Source organism: Cetorhinus maximus, chromosome 7, assembly GCF_964194155.1.
Source record: "Cetorhinus maximus chromosome 7, sCetMax3.hap1.1, whole genome shotgun sequence".
Lineage (NCBI taxonomy): Eukaryota > Metazoa > Chordata > Chondrichthyes > Lamniformes > Cetorhinidae > Cetorhinus > Cetorhinus maximus.
The window spans coordinates 12647344-12670495 of record NC_135885.1 but is presented as its reverse complement, the minus strand read 5'-3'; the positions used below and the strand labels follow the sequence as shown (position 1 = coordinate 12670495).

General features: G+C 40.1%; 1 protein-coding gene across 1 annotated transcript in view; it reads right to left on the bottom strand.

Annotated features, from left to right (window-relative positions):
- The window catches only part of prkx (protein kinase X-linked), a 137311-nt gene that overhangs the window by 22265 nt on the left and 91894 nt on the right, over positions 1-23152 (bottom strand). The window contains exon 6 of the mRNA XM_078545059.1: positions 14563-14620. Within this exon, the coding sequence (XP_078401185.1) occupies positions 14563-14620 (58 nt within the window). The remainder of the gene's footprint in view (positions 1-14562; positions 14621-23152) is intronic.

Below are 23152 nucleotides of genomic sequence, written 5' to 3'. Positions count from 1 at the left end.
TAGGTCATAATGCTCATTTGGAGAGCCGGTGCTGACACGATGGGTCGAATGGCCTCCATCTGTGCTGTTAAAATTATGTGATGTATGCATAAATGATTCAAGGTGGCAGGATAGGTTCAGAAAATGGTTAAAAAAGCACACAAGATCTTCAACTTTATAACTAGGGGCACAGAGCACAAAAGCAATTTGCAGGGCTACGGAGGGAGGATTTGGGAGTGGGACTAGTTTGCTTTTATAGAGAACCGGCATGTACATGACGAGCCAAATGGCCGCCCGCTCTGTAACAATTCTATGATTCTAAGAAAGAGGTCTTGTGAATCTAATTTACTGCTTTTATTTTAACATGTGACAAAGGAGCGCAAAAAGGGTGCAGCTGTGGATGTATTGTAAATGGATTTAAGTAAGGCTTTTGATGCAGTTCTAGCGGAAAGGCTAGTGTTGAAAGTAACGAAAGCAGGAATCACTGTGATTATTCTATAATGGATAACTCATTGAGTGGCAAAATCCGGAGGGTAAATGGTACAGGAACCATCAGCCTAAGATCCAACAGTTGCTTGTTTTAGAACCTCTTTTGTTCAAAATCTTCACTGAGCAGATAACACTTAATGCTAATCAAATAGATTTCAGTGGAGTGAATAACAAAGTTTTTCATTTGGGCACAAACAAAACTCCAGGAAGGGATTATTACTTACATGGAAAGAAAATAACATATATGGAAATGAAAGGGATTGGGGTCCTGAATGACAATAAATTGAAACTATCACGAGAATGCTCACCGTTTGTAAAGCAATTTAAGTGTTGGAATGTATTAAAAGATCAATATTGAGCAAAATTAAAAGGGTAAACCTGTCACTTTATAAATCACTGACATTCACTGCAGTACAGAAAGGGTATTCCAGCTATTGAAAAGATGCAGAAGGACTCGATAACCAGAATGATTGAGGGAATGGAAGAATGGGAATACAAACAATTAAATAGATTGGGCACGAGACATTTTACACTTTTTCTTTCAATTTCAATTTGATAATATCTTTAATTCCCTTAGTTAGCCACAAATGATGCATCCTTCATTAAGAGTGTCTCTTGCTGGAATGTATCTTTGCTGAACATTAATGCCTCCTTAAATGTCTTCCACTGCATCGCTACTGACCTGTCCCTTAACTTAATTTCCCATTTCACTTTAGCCAGCTGTGTCTTCATACCCTTATACTTGCCTTTATTGAAGTTCAAAACACTAATCTTAGACCCACTCTTCTCTCCCTCAAACTGAATGCAAAATTCAATCGTTATGATTATTGTTGCCCAGGGGCTCCTTTACTATGAAGTCATTAATTAATTTTGTCTCATTGCACATCACCAGGTCTAAAATAGCCTGCTCCCTGGCTGGCTCCAGAATGTACTGCTCTAAGAAACTGTCCCAAAAACACTAAGAACAGATGTCCCTAACCCTTGCACCAGGCAGGCAACACCTTAGATCTGTTGAACTCATCTCCAAAGACAGCATTTTCTCTGTCCTTTCACCAAAATGGCAGCCTAGCATTTGTCCTCAAGTCAATGGGAGGGATCTGAATGCTACAACCTCTGACAAGTGAAAGGGCAAATACTGAGCCAAGAAGCCATAAGATGTAATTTGCCTTGATTTCTTTAAGTGTGAGACAGTGGAAATGAAAGGGCATGAGGGTGGAGTGGAGCAACTGGATAGGATAAATACAGATGAGAAGCTCTGAAAAAGTGGTCCACAATGGCATGCATCCTGGAGATATTCAAATATACAAATAGTTTTGATAAACTAAATGAGCAATAATATTTTTATTTGTAGCAAATGGTTACATAAAGGGTAAAATTTAGGATCATGAAAAGGACGAAGAGAAAGATTGACAAGAATTTCTTTTAAATACTGTATTAAAATTTTAAAGTTTAATTAAAATTTTAAAATTAAGGATAGTATTAGATCCAAAGTGGTGTCATGTAAAGTTGCTAAAAAAAGTAGCAAGCCTGTGGATTGGGGGCAGTTTAGAATTTAGCAAAGGAGGACCAAGAGATTGATTAAGAGGTGAAAAATAGAGTATGAGAGTAAACTTGCAAGGAACAAAAAGGCAGACTGTAAAGGCTTCATGTATGTAAGAGAAAAAGGTTAGTGAAGACAAATGTAGGTTCCTTACAGTCTGAAATGGGATAATTTATAATAGAGAACAATGAAACGGAAGCTACTTCTGTCTTCACGGAAGATGACACAAAAAACTTCCCAGAAATGTTAGGGAACCAAGGGTCTAGTGAGCAGGAGGAATTGAAGGAAATAGGTATTAGTAAAAAAAAAAAGTGCTGGAGAAATTAGTGGGACTGAAAGCCGATAAATCCCAGGGCCTGATAATCTATATCCCAGAGTACTGAACGAAGTGGCCATGGAAATAGTGAATGCATTGGTTTTCACCTTCCAAAATTCTGTAGATTCTGGAACAGTCCCAGTAGATTAGAGGGTGGCAAATGTGAACCCATTATTTAAAAAAGGAGAAAGGGAGAAAACAGGCAATTACAAACCAGTTAGCCTAACATCAGGAGTAAGGAAAATGCTAGAGTCTATTATAAAGGACGTGATAACAGGACACTTAGAAAATATCAACGGGATTAGACAAAGTCAACATGGATTTATGAAAGGGAAATCATGTTTGACAAACCTACTGGAGTTTTTTTTGAGGACGTAACTAGTAGAATAGATAAGGGAGAACCAGTGAATGTGATGTATTTGGATTTTCAGAAAGCTTTTGATAAGTCCCATATAAGAGATTAGTGTGCAAAATTAAAGCACATAGAATTGGGGGTAATATATTGGCATAGATTGAGAATTGGTTCACAGACAGGAAACAGAGTAGGAATAAATATGTCTTTTCCTGAGTGGCAGGTGGTAACTAGTAGGGTCAGTGCTTGGGCCCCAGCTATTCACAATACATATCAATGATTTGGATAAGGGAACTAAATGTAATATTTCCAAGTTTGCTGACGACACAAAACTAGGTGAGAATGCGAGTGGTTAGGAGGATGTCAAGAGGCTTCAAGGTGATTTAGACAAGTTGAGTGAGTGGGCAAACATATGGCAGATGAAGCATAATGTGGTAAGTGTGAAGCCATCCACGTCAGCAGGAAAAACAGAACGGCAGCAAGTAGTTAGGATGGCAAATGGCATGTCAGCCCTCATTGCAAGAGAATTTAACTACAGAAGCAAAAGAGTTTTACTGCAGCCCTACAGGGCCATGGTGAGACCACACCCGGTATATTGTGTGCAGTTTTGGTCTCCTTACCTAAGAAAGGATATACTTGCCATAGAGGGAGTGCAGCGAAGGTTCACCAGGCTGCTTCCTGGGGTGGCAGGATTGTCGACTGAGGAGAGATTGGGTCGACTAGGCCTGTATTCACTGGAGTTTAGAAGAATGAGGGGGGATCTCATTGAAATGTATAAAATTCTGACAGGGCTGGACAGGCTGGACGTAGGGATAATGATTCCTGTGGCCTGGGGGTCTAGAACAAGGGGTCACAGTCTCAGGAAATGGGGTAGGCAATTTAGGACTGAGATGAGAAATTCTCTCACTCAGAGAGTAGTGAATCTGTGGAATTCTCTACCACAGAGGGCTGTGGAGGCTAAGTCACTGAATATTTTTGAGGAGGAAATAGATAAGACTTCTGGACGCTAAAGGCATCAAGGGGTATAGGGGGAGAGCGGGCGTATGGCTTTGAGATAAGAGGATCAGCCATATTGAATGGTGGAGCAGGCTCAAAGGGCCGAATGACCTACTCCTGCTCTTATTTTCTACGTTTCCATATATGGTTGTTAGGACACGGAATATCCTGCAAAAAACAGTGAGGGATACAAAATCTATAATACCTTTTAAAAGGGATGTGGATAAATATCTGAAATAACATTTTTAAAAGGACAGATGGGGAAAGATCGGGGAATGGAACTCTGGCCATCCAATTATCAAACTTGGCATGTGTAACCCTATTCCCACTGCTTTGTTTTTAGCTACACACCTCTCAGACCACCTACGGACCACCCTGCCATGATTGCCATCAAATTAATCTGTTAAATTGGTGCATACTAAAGTTGACAGTCACCCAGCATGCCAATTACTTGATAATAGGGAAAAATGCAGCAGTTCGAAATCATTCCACATAGTGAATTGTCGATTGGAATGATAAGGCACATATTTTACTGCTTGCAAGCATGAGAACATGACTGAACATCTTGACTCAGAATAGTTTTCCATAAGCACAGTGTATAAAACTAGCATGGCATCTGCCAATTGTTGTTATATGGGGGTCAAGATAACAGATGACAGCTTAATCTGGGAGCCACACTTACAATGTCCACAGTCCACCCATTTCAATCACATGTGAATTGAAGAAATGTACAAAGCATGCTGTGAATTTAACCTGCAAGTGCTCTCCTGATGCACAGAGCTTCAAAAACTCAAATTACCAAGAGTCAGCAGCTGCAGCTCCACCTAACTGGATAGGCTATCCAGCTACCCCAACTGGTCGAATGATAATATTAAGGGAAATCAGGCCCTAGTCAAGTCAGTCTTATGGGTAGAATGGATGTCCTGTTTGGCAGGTTTCTAATGTAACGCTACCAAGAAAAAACTGCAAATCAAGACAAAGCTACATGTGTAGTTTTATTATGTAACACAGATGCATTCAAATTTTTATGGTTGTGCATTCAAATTTTTATGGGAATTAGTATTTTAGATTCGAAAGCAATGACAAAAAAAACTAATAATTGATGACTAAGAAAAGTTTTCAACAATAATTAAATTTTGAGAATCAATTTGTTGGGATCATCCTTAAAGTAAAATAAAATTGCTGCGTATTCACTCACTTCACCTGAACTTTGGAGACATTTATCTATTGGTTTCAAGCCATTCTATAACTTAGGTAATTGCAATGTCGCCACTTTAACTAAAAACAAATGTTACCCAGGGCTACCCTGCTAAAAAAATACAGCCCTATAACATAATCATTCAGCAATTTGACCTATATGCAAGTTTATTTGAAACTTTGCATTCTCTAATTAATTTTACTCAGGAGAAAAGTCAGTGGTGAAGCATAAAATTGTGGGTATGCTAGTAATGACCTCCCAATTGTTGCTTCAAATCTACATGATTTGCAGCTGCAATTAGCCTTGAGGATATAATATCTCAGTTTATAAACAAACGACTCCACAAAGAGAATCACAAATATCATATAAACTGTTCAGTAAGGTTTATTTGTGGAATTTGGCCAAATTAAGTAAACTATGAAATTTGTCCTGCCCAGTGGGGCATCATCACTGAACGGCCAGGAAAAGTTATAACAAAGCCTGAAGCTAGAGCTTATAGGTAAAGCTGCTAACTGCTTATCTTCCTTGATGCATAAGTCAACTTGTTACAAAATTTAAAATCACAAGGCTTCTTAAAAGAAAACAAACATTGCAGGATAGCAATTCATCTCGGGCAGTGGTGTAAGTTAAGTGGTACTGGATCTGGCGTCTGTTAGACAGCATCTGATATTCAATTCAGTTAATGGCAACAGAAACTGAATATCAGGTGCTGCTTATAACAGGTGGTTGATCCAATACTGCTCATTGCAATACCACCCGAGAAGAGTTTCTGCCCCAGCAACTTCTACATGACGCTAAAATGCCAGACATCTAATAGAAATAATCCCAAGCAAGAGTCCAAGCTGAATCGGCCATACAAATATCACTGTTGCAGTGTGGCTGATTTTTTACCTTAAAATTAAATCTCAGGACTCACGAGATGATCTGTCTTAGCTTTATAAGTTACTTAATATATTATTGTTATTCTGATTTGCAACATGATATATTCATTTTGGTCTTAATGCTTACAAAGCACAGAGAAAACACATTTGTATGAAACTCATTCCAAATTAATAATTCTTTTTAAATAGTACAAGATTCTGAAGGGGCTTGATAGGGTAGGCGTTGAGAGATTGTTTCTGCTGGTTGAGGAATCTATAACACGGGAGCACAGTCTCAGCTTAAGAGGCTGATCATTTAGGGCTGAGATGAGGAGAAATTGCTTCACTCAAATGGCCGTGAATCTTTGGAATTCTTTACCTCAGAAGACTGTGGATACTCCATTGTTGAATATGATTATTGGTCTCTCAGGGAATCAAGGGATAAAGGGAAGTACAGAAAGTACAGCTGAAGCCCAAGGTCTGTCATTATTGTACTGAATGGCAGAGCCGGCTTGACAGGCTGCATGGTCTACTCTCGCTCCTATTTCTTGTGTTCCTACGTACAACTTTTGTTGCCTACAATTTTTCCACATTGAAAAAAATTGGCTTTAGTTTTTCTGTAAACTTTAAAGGCTGTTTTCAACGTATCAAGATCTAAAATATTGGCCTGACTGTGACTAGACCCATCTCAGAAATGGTCCTTGGGTTCCAAAAAAAGTCTTCATCGAGCAAGTCTTCTCATTTGGTTCACGAACAGCAAGATTACGCCCAGATGAAATTGGTTATCCACAGCGTATCAAGGGTTGAAGCAAATCTTCTTTACCTTGATGCTCCCCAATGGTACATTAGCAGTGCAAAAATATCACTAATAAAAGTTTTACTCTTATAATAATCTAGCAGGGGAGTGAAAGCATAAATTATACAAATATAGTGCAGTATAACACTCCCAACAGTGAATTTTATTAAGTCCAATAACAGAAATACCAATGTCAACAAATCTCAACTGCTTTATTAGATTTGTTCCATATATACCATATTTATGTACTGCTTGGAAAGTATACTATATTTATGATCAAACTACTTAATTACAGGAATGGAAAAGCCTACTGTAAAAGGCCGCCTATATAAAAAAATAGTTTGATTTGACAGTTCCATCAGGCAGCTATTTTTTGTTTCACAATAAATTCTTAAAACAAAATGAAAACCATGAGATCTTGCATTGAGGTACTCTACTAATGAACCACCACTTTCTAACCATATCTTATATCTACGAAATCAAACACTACGAGGACAAATTCTTCCTCTTTTTAAAAAAACATTGCTATTAATTGTCCCACTAGCAAACACTAACCTTTCTGTCTTATGTGCACAGGCACAACCGGTCAACTTTCAAAAAACCCTCAGACATTCCTTGATGACTTGCTGAACCAATGGCTCTCCTTGCTGGCTTTCCATCCTTTCAAATTTATAATTGTTAGTCCATCCAAAACTGCACTGCTCGATTCTGCACCAAATCCCTCTTGCCCATTTCATCACCCCCACCTCCCAACCCCCTCTCCACCCATCACCATCCTTGTTGGCCGATATTGGCACCCAGTCCCTTCACTCCTCATATTTAAAATCTTTGTCCAACACTCTCTCCTTAAACTGTATGACTCCAGCTACTTGTGCATCCTATTTCCTCTTACGCTATTCATCCTTCTAGACTCCACTTTCAGGAATTCCATCCCTATACCCCTCAGCCTCTCCAATCTTTGACATCCTCATTAAAACCCACCTCTTTGACCAAGATTTGCATCATTCCTCCTAATCTCTCCTCCTTTGACTTGGCGTCCATTTTCCTCATGCTTCTGTGAGGCTCACTGGGGTGTTTTTCTATGTTAAAAGTGTTATATAAATGCAAGTTGTTATTCTTTGGTCATAAGTGAGTTTTAAAATTTTAACTAAAACAAATAGCGCAAGTACAAAACTAATATTGTTTAGTTTCAGTGAAGTTCCTCTGTTACAAGGCACTTGACAATTTATAAAATTTGAGATTGAGCAAATTTTTGAAAGGGCAATGGTCTCTTGAATAAATAAATAAACACACATTCAACTGATATTCACTCCCTCTGCTCTATATAAGTCACAATTTATTTTTTGACTAATAGGCAGGATTAAGATACCAAACAGCAGAAAGAGAACTGAAGCGCAACACAATAACTGGTAGGAGAACGCCTAACTATGCAATGTTTTAAAGAAAAATAAAGCATTGACTGGGTGCAAACCTCATATGTGCAAACTGAATACGAACATATGATTTAGGAGTAGGCCACTCGGTCCTTCGAGCATGCTCTGCCATTCAATAAGATCATTGCTCATTTAATTTTAGCCTCAACTCCACATCCCTGCCTACACCCGATAACCTTTCACCCCCTTGCTTATCAAGAATCTATCTACTTCTGCCTTAAAGATAATCAAAGACTCTGCCTCAACTGCCTTTCAATGAAGGGAATTCCAAAGTCTCATAACCCTCAGAGAAAACTTTGTTCCTCATCTGTCTTAAATGGGTGACCCCTTATTTTTAAAATGTGAACCCTAGTTCTAGATTCTCTCACAAGATAAGACATCCTTTTCACATTGACCCTCAGGATTTGATATAACTCAATCAAGTTGCCTCTTACTCTTCTAAACTCCAGTGGATACAAGCCCAGGCTGTCCAGCCTTTCCTCATAAAACAATCCACCCATTCCAGGTATTAATCTAGTAAACCTTCTCTGAACTTTTTCCAATGCATTTACATCTTTCCTTAAATAGGGAGACCAATATTGTACACAGTACTCCAGACGTGGCCCTGTATAACTGAAGCATAACTTCATTTTTGTATTCAATTCCCCATGCATTAAATGATAACATTCTATTAGCTTTGCTAATTACTTGCTGTACCTGCATACTAATCTTTTGCGATTCATGCATGAGGACACCCAGGTCCCTCTGCATCTCAGAGCTCTGCAATCTCTCACCATTTAGATAATATGCTTCTTTTCATTTGTCCTACCAAAAAGGCAACCTCACATTTTCCCACATTATACTCCATTTGCCAGATCTTTGTCCATTCACTTATCTATAGCCTTTTGTAGACTCCTTACATCCTCTTCACAACTTACTTTCCTATCTTTGTGTCATCAGCAAATTTAGCAACCATACCATCTGTCCCTTCATCTAAATCACTTATATAAATTGTAAAGAGTTGAGGCCCCAGCGCTGATCCCTGTGGCACACTAGTCATATCCTGCCAACCAGAAAATGACCCATTTATGCCTCCTCTGTTTCCTGTTAGCTAGCCAACCTTCTATCCATGTCAATATGTTACCCCCTACAACATGAGCTTTTATTTTCTGCAAAAGCGTTTGATGCGGCACCTCATCAAATGCCTTCTAAAAATCTAAGTGCAGTACATCCACCGGTTCCCCTTTATCCACAACACATGTTACTTCTTCAAAAAACTTCATTAAATTGGTTAAACATGATTTCCCTCTCACAAAACCATGTTGACTCTGCCCGATTACCTTGAATTTACCCAAGTGTCCTGCTATAACATCTTTAATAATAGCTTCTAACATTTTCCCTATGACAGATGTTAAGTTAATTGGCCTGTAGTTTCTTGTTTTCTGTCTCCTCCCTTTTTGAATAAAGGAGTTACATTTGCTGTCTTCCAATTTAATGGAATATTTCCCGAATCTATGGAATTTTGTAAAATTGAAACCATTGCATCCTCTATATCACTAACCACTTCTTTTAAGGCCCTAGGATGAAATCCATCAGGAACCAAGGAATTGTTGGAACTGCAGGTTGACAAGTACGACTTCTCTGGTGATTGTAATTTTCTTGAGTTCCTCCCTCCCTTCCAATTCCTGATTTATAGCTATTTCTGGGATGTTCCTTGTATTCTCTATAGTGAAGACCGATGCAAAATACCGGCTTAATTCATCTGCCATCTCCGTATTTTACGTTATTAATTACCCAGACTCGCCTTCTATAGGGCCAACACTCACTTTGTTAACTCTATTCTTTTTTTAAATATCTATAGAAACTCTTAATGTGTCTTATTATTTCTAGCTAGCATTCTCTCGTACACTAATTTTTCCTTCCTTATCTAAACAGGGAACTACAGACCTGTTAGTCTTATATCAGTCGGAGGGAAAATGCTACAATCTATTATAGAGGTTGTGATAAATGGATGCTAGGATAATCATGATCTGATTGGGTGTAGTCAGCATGGATTTGCGAATGGGAAATCATGTTTGATGAACTTGTTGGGAGTTTTTTTTGAAAATATTACTAACAAAATTGATAAAGGAGAGTTGATGGACGTAGTATACTTGGATTTTCAGAAAGCTTTTGATAAAGTTGTAAGCAAAATAAAAGCACATGGGGGCAATATACTGGCACAGATTAAGGACTGGCAGAAAACAGTAGGAATAAACAGGTCATTCTCGCGTTGGCAGGCTGTTACTGGTGGGGTACCACAAGGATCAGTACTTGGGTCCCAGCTGTTCACAATATATATCAGTGATTTGGATGTGGGGACCAAATCTAATATTTCCAAATTTGTGGATGATGCAAAGGTAGGCAGGAATGTGTGCTGTGAGGAAGATTTCAAGTGGCTACGGAGGATTTGGACAGACTTAGTAGGCAAGAACATGGCAGATGGAATATAATGTGGAAAAATGTGTGGTTATCCACTTTGGTAGAAGGAACAGAAGTGCATAGTATTTCCTAAATGGTAAGAGATTAGAAAGTGTAGATGTAAAGGGCATCCTTGTCCATAAGTCACTGAAAGCTAACATGCAGATGCAGCAGGCAATTAGGGAGGCTAATGGATTGTTAGCCTTTATCGCAAGAGGATTTGAGTACAGGAGTAGTGAAATCTTGCTTCAATATCGTATAGAAGCTTGGTTAGACTGCATCTGGAGTACTGTGTGCAGTTTTGGTTCTCTTACCTCAGAAAGGATGTTATTGCCATAGAGGGAGTGTATCAAAGGTTCACCAAACTTGTTTCAGGAACGGCGGGACTGATTCTGAAGGGAGTTTGGGGAAACTAGGTCTGTAGAGTTTCGAAGAAAGAGAGGTGATCTCATTGAAACCTACAAAATACTTAAAGGAATAGACAGGGTAGATGCAAGTAAGATGTTTCCCCTGGTTGGGGAGTCTAGATCCAGGGGGACACAATTTCAAAATAAGGGGGAAGACACTTAGGGCCGAGGTGAGGAAAAATTTCTTTACTCAAGAGGGTTGTGAATCTTTGGAATTTTCTACCCCAGAGGGCCATGGAAGCTCAGTCATTGAGAATGTTTAAGGTAGAGATTGATAGATTTCTGATTAACAATAATGTAAAGGGTCATGGGGATAGTGTGGGAAAAATGCATTGAAGTGAATGATCAACCATGATCGTATTGAATGGCCTTCTCCTGTTCCTATGTTCCTAATCTTTTGGTCATTCTTTACTGTTTTTTTATATTCTGTCCAATCCTCTGACCTGCCACCCATCTGAATTTTTTTAATTAGTTGGTAGGTAGTCCTCTTTCAATTTTTCTTCCTCGTTGGAATGTATCGATTCGGTGTATTCTGAAATATCCCCTTAAATATCTGCTACTGCATCTCTTTTGACCTATCCCTTAACTTAAATTGCCAGTTCACTTTGGCTAGGTCTGCTCATATATGCCCTTATTTAACGCTTAAAATACTAGTCTTAGACCACTCTTCTCTCCCTCAAACTGAACATAAAATTCAATTATATTATGATCACTGCTACTTATGGGTGCATTTACTATGATGTCATTAATTAATCCTATCTCGTTGCACAATACCAGGTCTAGTATAGCCTGCTCCCTGTTTGGCTCCAGAGTGTAATCTCAGAAATCATCCTGAAATCATTCTATAAATTCATCATCTACACTACCTTTGAAAAAAGCCAGATGGGCAATCTATATGTAGATTAAAATTTGCATGTGGCTCAGGTAATAATCCAGAGATTATTACCTTTGAGGTTCTGCTCCTTAATTTGGTGCCTAGGTCCTCATACTGACTATGCAGAACTTCTTTCTTTGTGCTGCCTATGTCATTGGTTCCTACATAGACTGCGGCTACTGGATCCTCCCACTAAGTTCCTTTCCAGCCCTGAGCAGTTATTGTGAACACTGGCACTGGCAGGCAACATAGCCTTCTGGACTCTCACTCTTTGCTGCAGAGAACAAGGTAAATCCCCTTTATTATACTGATCCTTACCACCACTACATACCTTTTTGCTCCCCCGACTTGAACGGCTTCCTGTACCATGGTGTCATAGCCAGTCTGTTCATCTACCCTGCAGACCTCGCATTCGTCCACACAGGTTGTAAGCACCTTAAACTTGTTGGACAAATGCAAAGTCTGAGTCTCCTCCATTCCTGTCTGCTTGATCCCTTTACCTGCTTCACTCATGTCACATCCTCCTGTCCCTCACTGCTGACCAAAACAGACCACCCTATTCTAAGAGGTGTGACTGTCTCCTGACACAAAGTGTCCAGGTATTTCCCTCCCTCCTTCACGTTGCGCAGTGTCTGCAGTTCAGTTTGTAGTTCAGTAACCCTGATCAAGAATTCCTCCAGCTGCTTACACTTTCTGCAGATGTGTTTATCCTGGATCGCCTTGGCATCCAAAAGCTCCCACATATCTTTCAAAAATCTAGGTAGACCCTTATTCCAGCACAAATTGGTGAACTAAAATTTTCTATACTGGGCCCTATTCTGGCTGGGACCATCACCAGGAGGTAGGGAGGAACAAACGAAAGAACAACCCTTCATTTACGTAGTACCTTTCATTTCTCAGTGCATCCCAATGTGTTACACATTCAATGAATTAACTAGTCACTGCCACTTGTAGGACCCTGCTGTGCTGCATCTGCTACAGAAAAATGAGATGATTAACCTATTAAACTTTTGTGGTGTTGGTGGAGGGATGAACGTTGACAAGGACACAGAACTCTCTGTTCTTCTTGGAAAAGATCCATGAGAACATATAACTCTAAATAGTCAAAACCCCATCAGAAAGGCTGTACCTTTGACAATATAGCACTCCCTCAGTACTGCATTGAATTGTCTGCCTAGAATTATTTGCTCAAACCCTGAGGTTGTAGATTCAAGTACAAATCAAGTGATGAGATTGCTGTTAAGGCGGACTTAGTTCACTCATCCCTACTTAATCAGCTTGAAGCGTTTTTCCCATAAGAAAGGCTAGCACCAAAGCGTTTCATCCAAATGACTCTCTCCTTTATTAGAAGTTGAGCTTACAAGGTAATTACTGATGAGGTCCATTTAATTCATCTCATGTATTCAGAACGGCCCTAAAGTTCTACCATTGCAGTACCTAATTAGTTCTTAACTTATTCCAAAGTTTTCATTTCCACCATTCTATGAGGGTATCAGTTTCATTTGCTGTTTACTGTGTTAAAAACTTCCTGGTATCAATCCTAGATTTGACTTTAGTTTAAACCTGTCTACTCACACTTTTAACTCAAAGTAATGTTCTAGATTTGCCTTTTTCCATACTTCTATAAGGACCCCCTTTAAAACATCTCCTTTCAAGGTAGGAGGTGCCATATGGCCCCAATATTCCCTTATTGAAAGTTCCAAGACTCTTTTAATTACTCTTTTCTGCCCTACCTCCCAGCTTGAATGTCTTCTTGTGGCCAGACAATTAGAACTCAACAAAGTATTCAAAATATGGTTTAACCAAAGTCCAACATAGTTTGATAATGACTTCCTCCGGCTTGCATTCTCCTGTTTTAACTTTTCGCCCAATATTCTGTTGGGTTTATTAAGCTGCTGCTCTGCATGGCTTGGCTTTGCATTGAGCCTCCAAAGATTCCAAGTCCTTTTCAACTTCACTCTTCAATACATGTGTTGTTTATCTTTCCTTTCAATGTAAAATACTTCACATTTGTTGGTATTAAATTTCATCCTCCACTGTTCTAACCAGTTGCATATTTGCCCAACTCATTCCGTAACTTTTGTGCTGCCTGCTTAAAAGTCACTGACTCTCCTAGTTGGCTAGTATTACTACATTAGGTTGCTGAAATGGTAGATAAAAGCAGTTGTGAAATCGGGTTAATTTTCCATCCTTAAATTGAACACAAAGATCTAAAGATCTGTTAATTAGTCCTCATTTTTTCTGTGGTTCAAGGTTTTAAACTGAAACTCAACCAGTCTGGGAATATAAAAAATTGTTGGGAAGAATTTGCAGCGTTTGCAAGAAATTCAGGGTAGGCACTTTTATGTCTAGGAATGGGCTGCAGCCAACATTCCTTACCAAAAGTGTCGCTGGAGGGAGGGAGAAAATGCGAAGGCGAGAAGAGGTGCGCGGGTGAGGGGGCGCGCAGGAGGGAGGGAAGGAGTGAGTGAGCGAGGGAAGGAGTGAAGGGGCCGGGGGCAAGAGTCAGGGCCCCGGGGGGCGGGGTCGTGCGAGGAGGTGGCAGGGGGGCCACCAGGGCGCGCAAGGGAGGGGGCTGCGGACGAGAGAGAGAATTCTGTTCAAATCATTTGCTCCTAGCTCACCTTGGCTCAGCAGTTTTAAAAACAGAAATAAAATTGAACATTAAGTATCATGTAGCAATTCAGAAAATACAGTTTCCTTTCACATTATTGATGCCTACCTCCAATTAAAGACAGTGAATGGTTTTAAAGAACCATTAGTTCTAAAGAACAGGGCAACTGTTCAAGATAGTTTACATCAATTACATAACTTCCAAATCTGTAATTTCAATGATGAAGCTTACGTTATATGGTGGTTTCCATCAACGTATCCGTTACTTACCTTCATATTTCCTAATCGTCTTGTCCTGTCAATAACTAGGAGCTTTTTTATGAGGTCTCTGAAACGTAAAAAAGTGTACACATAACATCAGAAATATTATTTCCCACATGGTAAAAGACTTGGCAAACATTAATGATCTCATTTGAACATGTATAAACAGAATATAAGCAAATCTGTTAAAGTTATCTAAAATAGTATCATTGGCTAATAACAGGTCATGTAATGATATTTAAAAAACTGACTTTTTAAACAATTGAAAGGCTAGCATAAGGATTGAAATGTTTTGTAATTTTGCAGAAATTAACCTGAATGGAAGGCTAGCATAGCTAAAATGTTCCATTTCCATATATTGCTAGATCTCCTGGGTCATTGCTCATGGTTAATCGAAGGTAGAGACATGAGAGAAAAGGAAAGATGCAGGTCAGCCAAAAACATGTCAATTCTCAATAGCAGAGGCTCAAAAACTATTACAATCCAAAGATTGCCTCAAAGGTCTAAACTCCTGAAACGAGTTGCAGAAGGCGATCTTAAACATAAGGCAGCAGGAACAGGATTAGGCCATTCAATCTTGCTCCACCACACAATGAGACCTTGAATTAGTCTTGAAAATTTCAATTGACCCATTATCCACAGCCTCTTCAGGGGATGGCAGAAAGAAGAAAAAGAGTTCCAGATTACCACTCTCCTTTGTCTGAAGAAGTGCTTCCTAGAGTCCCTCATAACTGGTTTAGCTCAAACTTTAAGATTATGTCACTTTGCGCTGGATTTCCCCAAAGATAATAGCAATTAATATTATCTGAAGCATTGAAACAAGGATGGGAAAGTTTACAGGGAAGTTTCTTTTTTGTGTTTTTCTACAAGAGTATTTTGTGTCTTTGCAGTGATTTTTTTTTAAATTTAGGAACATATACTAGGTTGAATGGGGTGCCAAACTGGCCAATAAAATAACATTTTTTCTGTTCTTTCAGGAATGGGATTTTTGGACAATACTGCATACATGTATATTCCTGCTTTTAAGAAATGTGAAATTTGAAACAATCAATATTCTCTGTTCCCCATCATGTCCATCATCAAATGCCAAGCAAACACTCAGCGGAAGCAAAATACAATGATATGTCTCTACCTTTAGACTTCATGAAAGGAAAAGGAAAGTACAGGGAAAGTAATTTTCAAGTATGATTTTAAAATTGAATGTGGCGTCTGTCTGGGCAGCATGTAATCTTCTTTCACCTGGAGAGGTGGGTTTTCTGGTTTCTGCTCTGCATTCAGTGATGTACATTGTATTGTGGTGGCCCATGTACACAGTGTAACAACTCCATTCAGCTAAAAATGGGAGCATATGCCTCAGGCTATCCTGGGTATGATCCACAGGCCAGTCTTCCTCCCCACTAAACCACTGTCAAATCATCTTGAACTCTAAAAGGCCTTCATTTCCTAAATGTGTACAACATAACAATCTACCCAATGTCTGCCTTTAGTACTGTACAACAAACTGTATAGCGATTGCATAAAATATGTACTTTAAGTTTTCTTTACCTGAAGGACAAAGTCTTGTCTGGCATCTGTATATTTCTTACAAAAAAAACATTTGACCTATGCCCAACCAATCATAGATAGATCAATTAGACAAACTTCACATATATCAGTTGCAAATGCACTCTGAATCCAAGTTAACACTAGTGTAACCTCCCCCTGAATATGTTACTGACTATGATTAGGGCACAGAGACAGAGCTTTACCTTCAGTCAATTGTGCTGTACCTCAGTGCTCAATAAATTGAGCAAAAAGTATTCTATCCCAAGCACCAACATCCCTCAGAATGATAGGCACAAACAAATAAAAAGTCGCAGTACCTAACTGATGAGGTGAGACCCCATTGGACCTCAAAGTGCTAAATTGCTTGGATTCATTGTAGTTAACAGAAAGAGACAAAATTCCCACAAAAATATTAGTTTTGATGATTTAATTGCCATGCAATAAAAACAGAATAAGCACATTACTATATTCCGATCTGTTAAATTGTATTGTGTATATGAGCTTGTATTTGTATAGCCACTTTCATTTCCTCAGGATGTTCCAAAATGCTTTATAGCAAATGATTGCTAAGTATTGTCACTATCTTTGCAGAGAAACACTCCAGGAAAATCCCCCCAAACAGCAACGAGATGAATAATGAGTCCACTTCCCCGTCCTTGCCCTGTTGTCCTGCAAATTTTTTTTTCTCTTTGGATAATTATCCAATTCCCTTTTGAAAAACACGATTGAATCTTCCTCTTACACACTCAGGCAGTGCATTTCAGATCCTAACCACGGTGTAAAAATTTTTAATGCTGTCTTTGGTTCTTTTGCCAGTGACCCTATATTGGTGCCCTTTGCTTCTTGAGCCTTCTGTCAATGGGAACAGTTTCTCTCTATCTGTCCCTCATGATTTTGATCACCTCTATCAAATCTCCTCTCAACCTTCTGTTGTCCAATCTATCCATATAACTGAAGTACCTCATCTCTGGAACCAGTCTCATAAATTTTTTATGCAAATACCTTCACATCATTCCTAAAGTGTGGTGCCCAGAATTGGATACGATATTCCAATTGAGGTTGAACTAGTATTTTACAAAAGGTTCACCACAACTTCCTTTGGTCTTGTACTCGATGCCTCCATTTATAAAGCCCAAGATCACTTACCTTAGTAACCACTTTCTCATCTGGCCCTTCCACTTTCAAGGTACTGCTGGCCAGAATCTCAAAATAAGCACTACAATTCATAGTTATTAGTAGGGCTGGAATAATTTGCCACAATTGGTGATTGATAACAAAATATTTTAAAATATTTTTAAAAGGCAGTGGGTAATTAGTTGAATATGTACAGGTATAGGGAAAAAGCATAGACAAGAAGCACCAATCGCCTCCTCCTGTGTTTATGCTTCTGACAGAAAGATAGAACTGGTAAGAAAATAAAAATAATTAAAGTGTAAAGAAGAGTAAAAAGAAAGCACTTTGACATTCAGTGTACATAGCTTAACTTTTAATTTTTTTTTAATAGCAGTGACACCATTAAATACAAACGAGAGAGCAGCACACAGCTCTCCCTGAAGTCCTTGCACAGGTGTCTAGTGTGAAACAGGAAGAGATGAAAATAAAACACTGGTCCAAAAGCGCAGAGCACACATGTAACAGAAATATAGCAAAGGCAGACCTGCTTGATTACAATACATGCTTGGAACTCTTCTATATTTATTATAATTCCTATGACTAATCAGTGATTTCTCAAACATCATACTGCCATTTTGATTATGCTCTAGTATCTATAACAAGCCATGCAGCCCCATGTAACAACATTTGAAAAACCCAAAAAACCCCCCACAAATTTTGATTTCCATCATTAACAACATCAGCTTATGCTTGTGTCACATAAATTTTGTATGCTGGAGAATAAAGGCACTGTGCTGTTAGTCTGTTTGCTTCTGTAACGCCATCATCAGCAAAGAAACGGCCCCTTAAATCTGTCACCATGTGCAAGGCATTTCCAAGCTATGGCGCAAAGATACAGTGGAACTAAAGTAAACTTAACAAGAGAATGTGCTACTTATTCAACTGAACAAATGCTGCAGAAGGTGGCAAGCATTTAAATAACATTATAATATTAAGTCTTGTGCCAGCAGGCTGTGAAGAATAACTGCAATGCAATTTATCTGTATATGGCTTCAAATCTTATTCTAACATAAACGTTACATTTTCAATCAAATTAAGGCAGCCATAACAAAAGCAAACAAAGCATTAGGTTTTAGTCCTGGGGGAACAGAATTGAAAAATAGATACATGAGGCTAAACTTGTATTGAACCTTGGTTAAACCGTGGCTGGAGTACTTTGAGCAGTTCCAGCTGCCATATTACAAGAAGAATATAGAGAAACAGGGGGCGTGAGAAAGATTTATAAGGATGATACCATAACTGCAAGGTCATACCTATCAGGAAAGGGTGTACAAGCTGGGCATCCTTTTCTCTAGAAAAGGAAAAGTTGGGTGGCGGTCTAATAGAGATATTTAGAATTATGGAAGTTTCTAATGGGGTAGACACAGAGGGTGGTATCTAACCAAGGTGATGGGGGTCTTGCCCAGCAGCTGGAGATCCGGCAAGAGCTCGTGTCACCTCTTTTAGGGAAGGCCGCCGTATTAAGTGCCATTCAGGCACAGTGGTGGGCCTCTGACAGGATCAAGGACCCGGGCCGGAAATGCCGCTTGCCGAGAGCTGCCAGCCGGAGGCTGATAGCTCCACTGAACGGCAATGCCACCACTTGAGGCCGAATATCATCACAGGATTCCTTACCATAGTTGAGTGATGACCGGAGGGGGTATGCGGGGGAGGAAAGAAGGCTCCAAGGACAGGTAGCTGACTCTCAGGATGCCATCCCACACAGCCCCACACCTTTCCAATGACCAGACCCTCAATCAGGCACTGTGCCTTTGAACAAGGGGTCCCCCACCTCCATATGGATTGGCTTGTTGTGCTCCCTGCATGGCGAGCCCCTTGCCCCGTGCTGGATTAATACCAGTGGCGGTGGGATGAGGCCCTTATGTGGGCATTAATTGCTCACTTGAGGGCCTCAACTGGCGACGGGGTAGGAAGGCCATCCACAGGCCTTCCTCTCATGGACTTAATTGGAGTGGAGGCGGGAAGGCGGTGGGGTCCCTACTCTTCACCCACCCACCTGATTAAAATGCCCTGCCGCCAGTAAACTCACCACGGGGGAAGAGCACTAAGTTCTGCTGAGTCTTGTGGGGAAGGTCAAACTCTAAAGTATTAATATAAGATACAAAAACAGAATTACCTGGAAAAACTCAGCAGGTCTGGCAGCATCGGCGGAAAAGAAAAGAGTTGACGTTTCGAGTCCTCATGACCCTTCAACAGAACTGAGTAATATTAGGAGAGGGGCGAAATACAAGCTGGTTTAAGGTGGGGGGGAGAGAAGTTGGTTTGGGGGGGGGGGGTGTGGTTATTGTAGGGACAAGCAAGTAGTGATAGGAGCAGATAATCAAAAGATGTCACAGACAAAGGAACAAAGAGGTGTTGAAGGTGGTGATATTATCTAAACGAATGTGCTAATTAAGAATGGTAAAGCTGTAGCTCTAGTGGGGGTGGGGTGGAAAGACTAACAGGGCATTAAAGGTATAGATTTAAAAATAATGGAAATAGGTGGGAAAAGAAAAATCTATATAAATTATTGGAAAAAACAAAAGGGAGGGGGAAGAAACGGAAAGGGGGTGGGGATGGAGGAGGGAGTTCAAGATCTAAAGTTGTTGAATTCAATATTCAGTCCGGAAGGCTGTAAAGTGGCTAGTTGGAAGATGAGGTGCTGTTCCTCCAGTTTGCGTTGGGCTTCACTGGAACAATGCAGCAAGCCAAGGACAGACATGTGGGCAAGAGAACTGGGTGGAGTGTTAAAATGGCAAGCAACAGGGAGGTTTGGGTCTTTCTTGCGGACAGACCGCAGGTGTTCTGCAAAGCGGTCGCCCAGTTTACGTTTGGTCTCTCCAATGTAGAGACCGCATTGGGAGCAACGAATGCAGTAGACTAAGTTAGGGGAAATGCAAGTGAAATGCTGCTTCGCTTGAAAGGAGTGTTTGGGCCCTTGGACGGTGAGGAGAGAGGAAGTGAAGGGCCAGGTGTTGCATCTTTTGCGTGGGCATGGGGAGGTGCCATAGGTGGGGGTTGAGGAGTAGGGGGTGATGGAGGAGTGGACCAGGGTGTCCCGGAGGGAACGATCCCTATGGAATGCCGCCGGGGGGGGGGGGTGAAGGGAAGATGTGTTTGGTGGTGGCATCATGCTGGAGTTGGCGGAAATTTCCTCCGATTATCTGCTCCTATCACTGCTTGCTTGTCCTTACAACCACCCCCCACCAACTTCTCTCCCCCCACCCCCCCCACCTTAAACCAGCTTATATTTCACCCCTCTCCTAATATTACTCAGTTCTGTTGAAGGGTCATGAGGACTCAAAACGTCAACTCTTTTCTTCTCCGCCAATGCTGCCAGACCTGCTGAGTTTTTCCAGGTAATTCTGTTTTTGTTTTGGATTTCCAGCATCCGCAGTTTTTTGTTTTTATTAATATAAGATAGTCACCAAGAAATCAAACAGGGGATTCAGAAGAAACTTCTTTATGCAGAATGGCAAGAATGTGAGATGCACTATCACATGAAGTGGTTGAGCCAAATAGACACACTTAAAGGAAAGCTAGAAAATAGGGGAAAAGGGAATAGAGCAGGGCTTCCAGAACTGTGGGTCTCAAGCTCTGAGGCAGCGATGGCTACCGTGGAACTCCAACCAAGCGTTAACAGCTGCCTCACACCTCTACCTGTCTCTCTCTCCCCACCCCACCACCTCCACCCCCCCCACACCACAATCATCTCTCCTCGCCCGCTTCCTGCTCTCACAATCCTCACTGAGGGGCCCACAGCAATTTTCAAACCTCAAAATGGGGTCACAGTGGAAAAAAGTTTGGGAAGAACTGGACTAGAGGGTAATACCAATAGTTAGATGGGGAAGAATGGGAGGAGGCTTGAATGGAGCACAGCTGCAGATAGGGACTGGTTGGGCCAAGTGGTGATTTATTACCAATGCAATCTATCTAATAAGTTAAGCAGGATCACTCTTTATTTATAACACAAACAGACATGTAACATTGTTGGAAAAGCGTGACATATCCAAATTGGACCACGATTAACTAAACGTTAAAACAGCTATTTAACAGATTGCGGCCATCTGGATACCTGAAAAAATGCAATTGCCTGTAAACATGCAGAAATATGCTTTAAATTACTTTCACATGTAGGTTTAGAAACTGATGGGCTGTGACTATGTTAAAAAGGTGTTATAAAAATAAACCATCAGCATCACAGCTAAAATAAACCATCTTACTTGACTGCTGTCTGATAAGGAACATATACAACATCCTGACTTGCAAAAAATACTAGGTTAAAAAATAGTAATTTCGAAGTTGAATTGTTAAAATTGTTAGATTTTCTCCACTCAAGTGTAAAAGCCCATTGCAGCTTAGGGAGCAATGTTTTGCACAATCAAATGAAAGAATACTGGCAATAGTTTAAAGAGCAAGATTGCCTATTTATTCATTTGTAGTGAATTTTTTACCTGATTTTTTAACATCTTAAGCTATTAACAAACAGAAAAGCAGATGATAGCTACTCAAGTGTATACTTTTAAAGATGTTGATTTTTCTCACAAATAGGGCTTGTTACACTATTCAATGCAAAACTATTCCACAAGTTACACAATTAAGCAAATAAAAAATCCAATCTCAGGTTGGTTCAGATAACTAAAATGCCACTAAAATTTTGCTCGGAGTTAAAGAGATTGTATGAACTCCTCTGCAAGATATTTTTTTTCATTGAGAAACTGAAGGGCTAGTACAGGGTGCCATCAAAGCTGAGGAAGAGCAAGAGAAAGGGTGCAGTGATGAGGTGACACTGAACATACACAATAAAAGCCTGAAGCATCTAGATGGAAAAGGGGTGCCACAATTTTAAGGTGCTGGGAAAGACCAAGTTTGAGTAAGAGATTGTCAAGTGCTTCGTAATTTCACCACAATGAGGGGGTGGTGGTGGTGGTGGAGAATGGAAAGGACGAAAGCTATTTATTAAATTTACAGTGCAAAACATGTAGGTATGTAGTCAATACTTACATATAGTACAGTGACAGAATTTTTGACGTAGCTTATCAAATGTCTGAAGGTGAAGGATAGCGACCACCTTCTCCCACAATGTCTGACACAGACATAACATTCTGTAGCAGTAACCATCATGGATCAGAGGATCCTGAGTTTGATACCTTGTCTGCATTGTTAGATGCTGCTGAATTCATATGAGTCCTGTTCCTGATTGTTACTGGCAACTTCACTGGGGCAGGATCCTATTCAGCTTTGATAGACAGTCACCTGCCTATTGTAAAATAGCCTAATGATATCTCCCATCCAAACCCATACAACTACACCTCAGTATCTTCAGGAGAGAAGCACAGGGGGAAATTCAGAAGGCAAAAAATAAATTCATTATAGAGTTCAGAAAATAGTCATAAGCCACTTAGTTTTGAGATTTTTGTCATACAGCCTGTGAAAGAGAATAGGACCATGATTAACTAAAATGTCTTGAAATGCGGGTGCTAAGGCATATGCTTAACATTTCATATACAGACCATAAGGAAAACGAAGAGGTGCTTGAAATTGCAAGTACAAAAAGGACTCTGAAAAGTGATACCCAAAAAAGAAAACATTAGTATTTTGGGCATTTGATCAAAGTTGAAAAGCTACAGAGATCTCTTCTAGAGTGCAAAATGGAGGGTAGCGGAAAGGAAAGTCGACCTAGGCGTAGTTGGATGACAGTCATCACATAGTGGTTGCAGACAAGCTACAATGGATGTGTGAGGATGGCAGAAGACAGGCAAGCGTGACATTCCATGACAGCTGGTCTCCTGGCAGGAGTAGCTACAAGCAGCAGCAGCAACAGCCTTTTACAACACTTATCAGCTATCACTTGACAATCTCTTATTCTAACTTGGTCTTTGCCAGCACTTTACAACTGTGG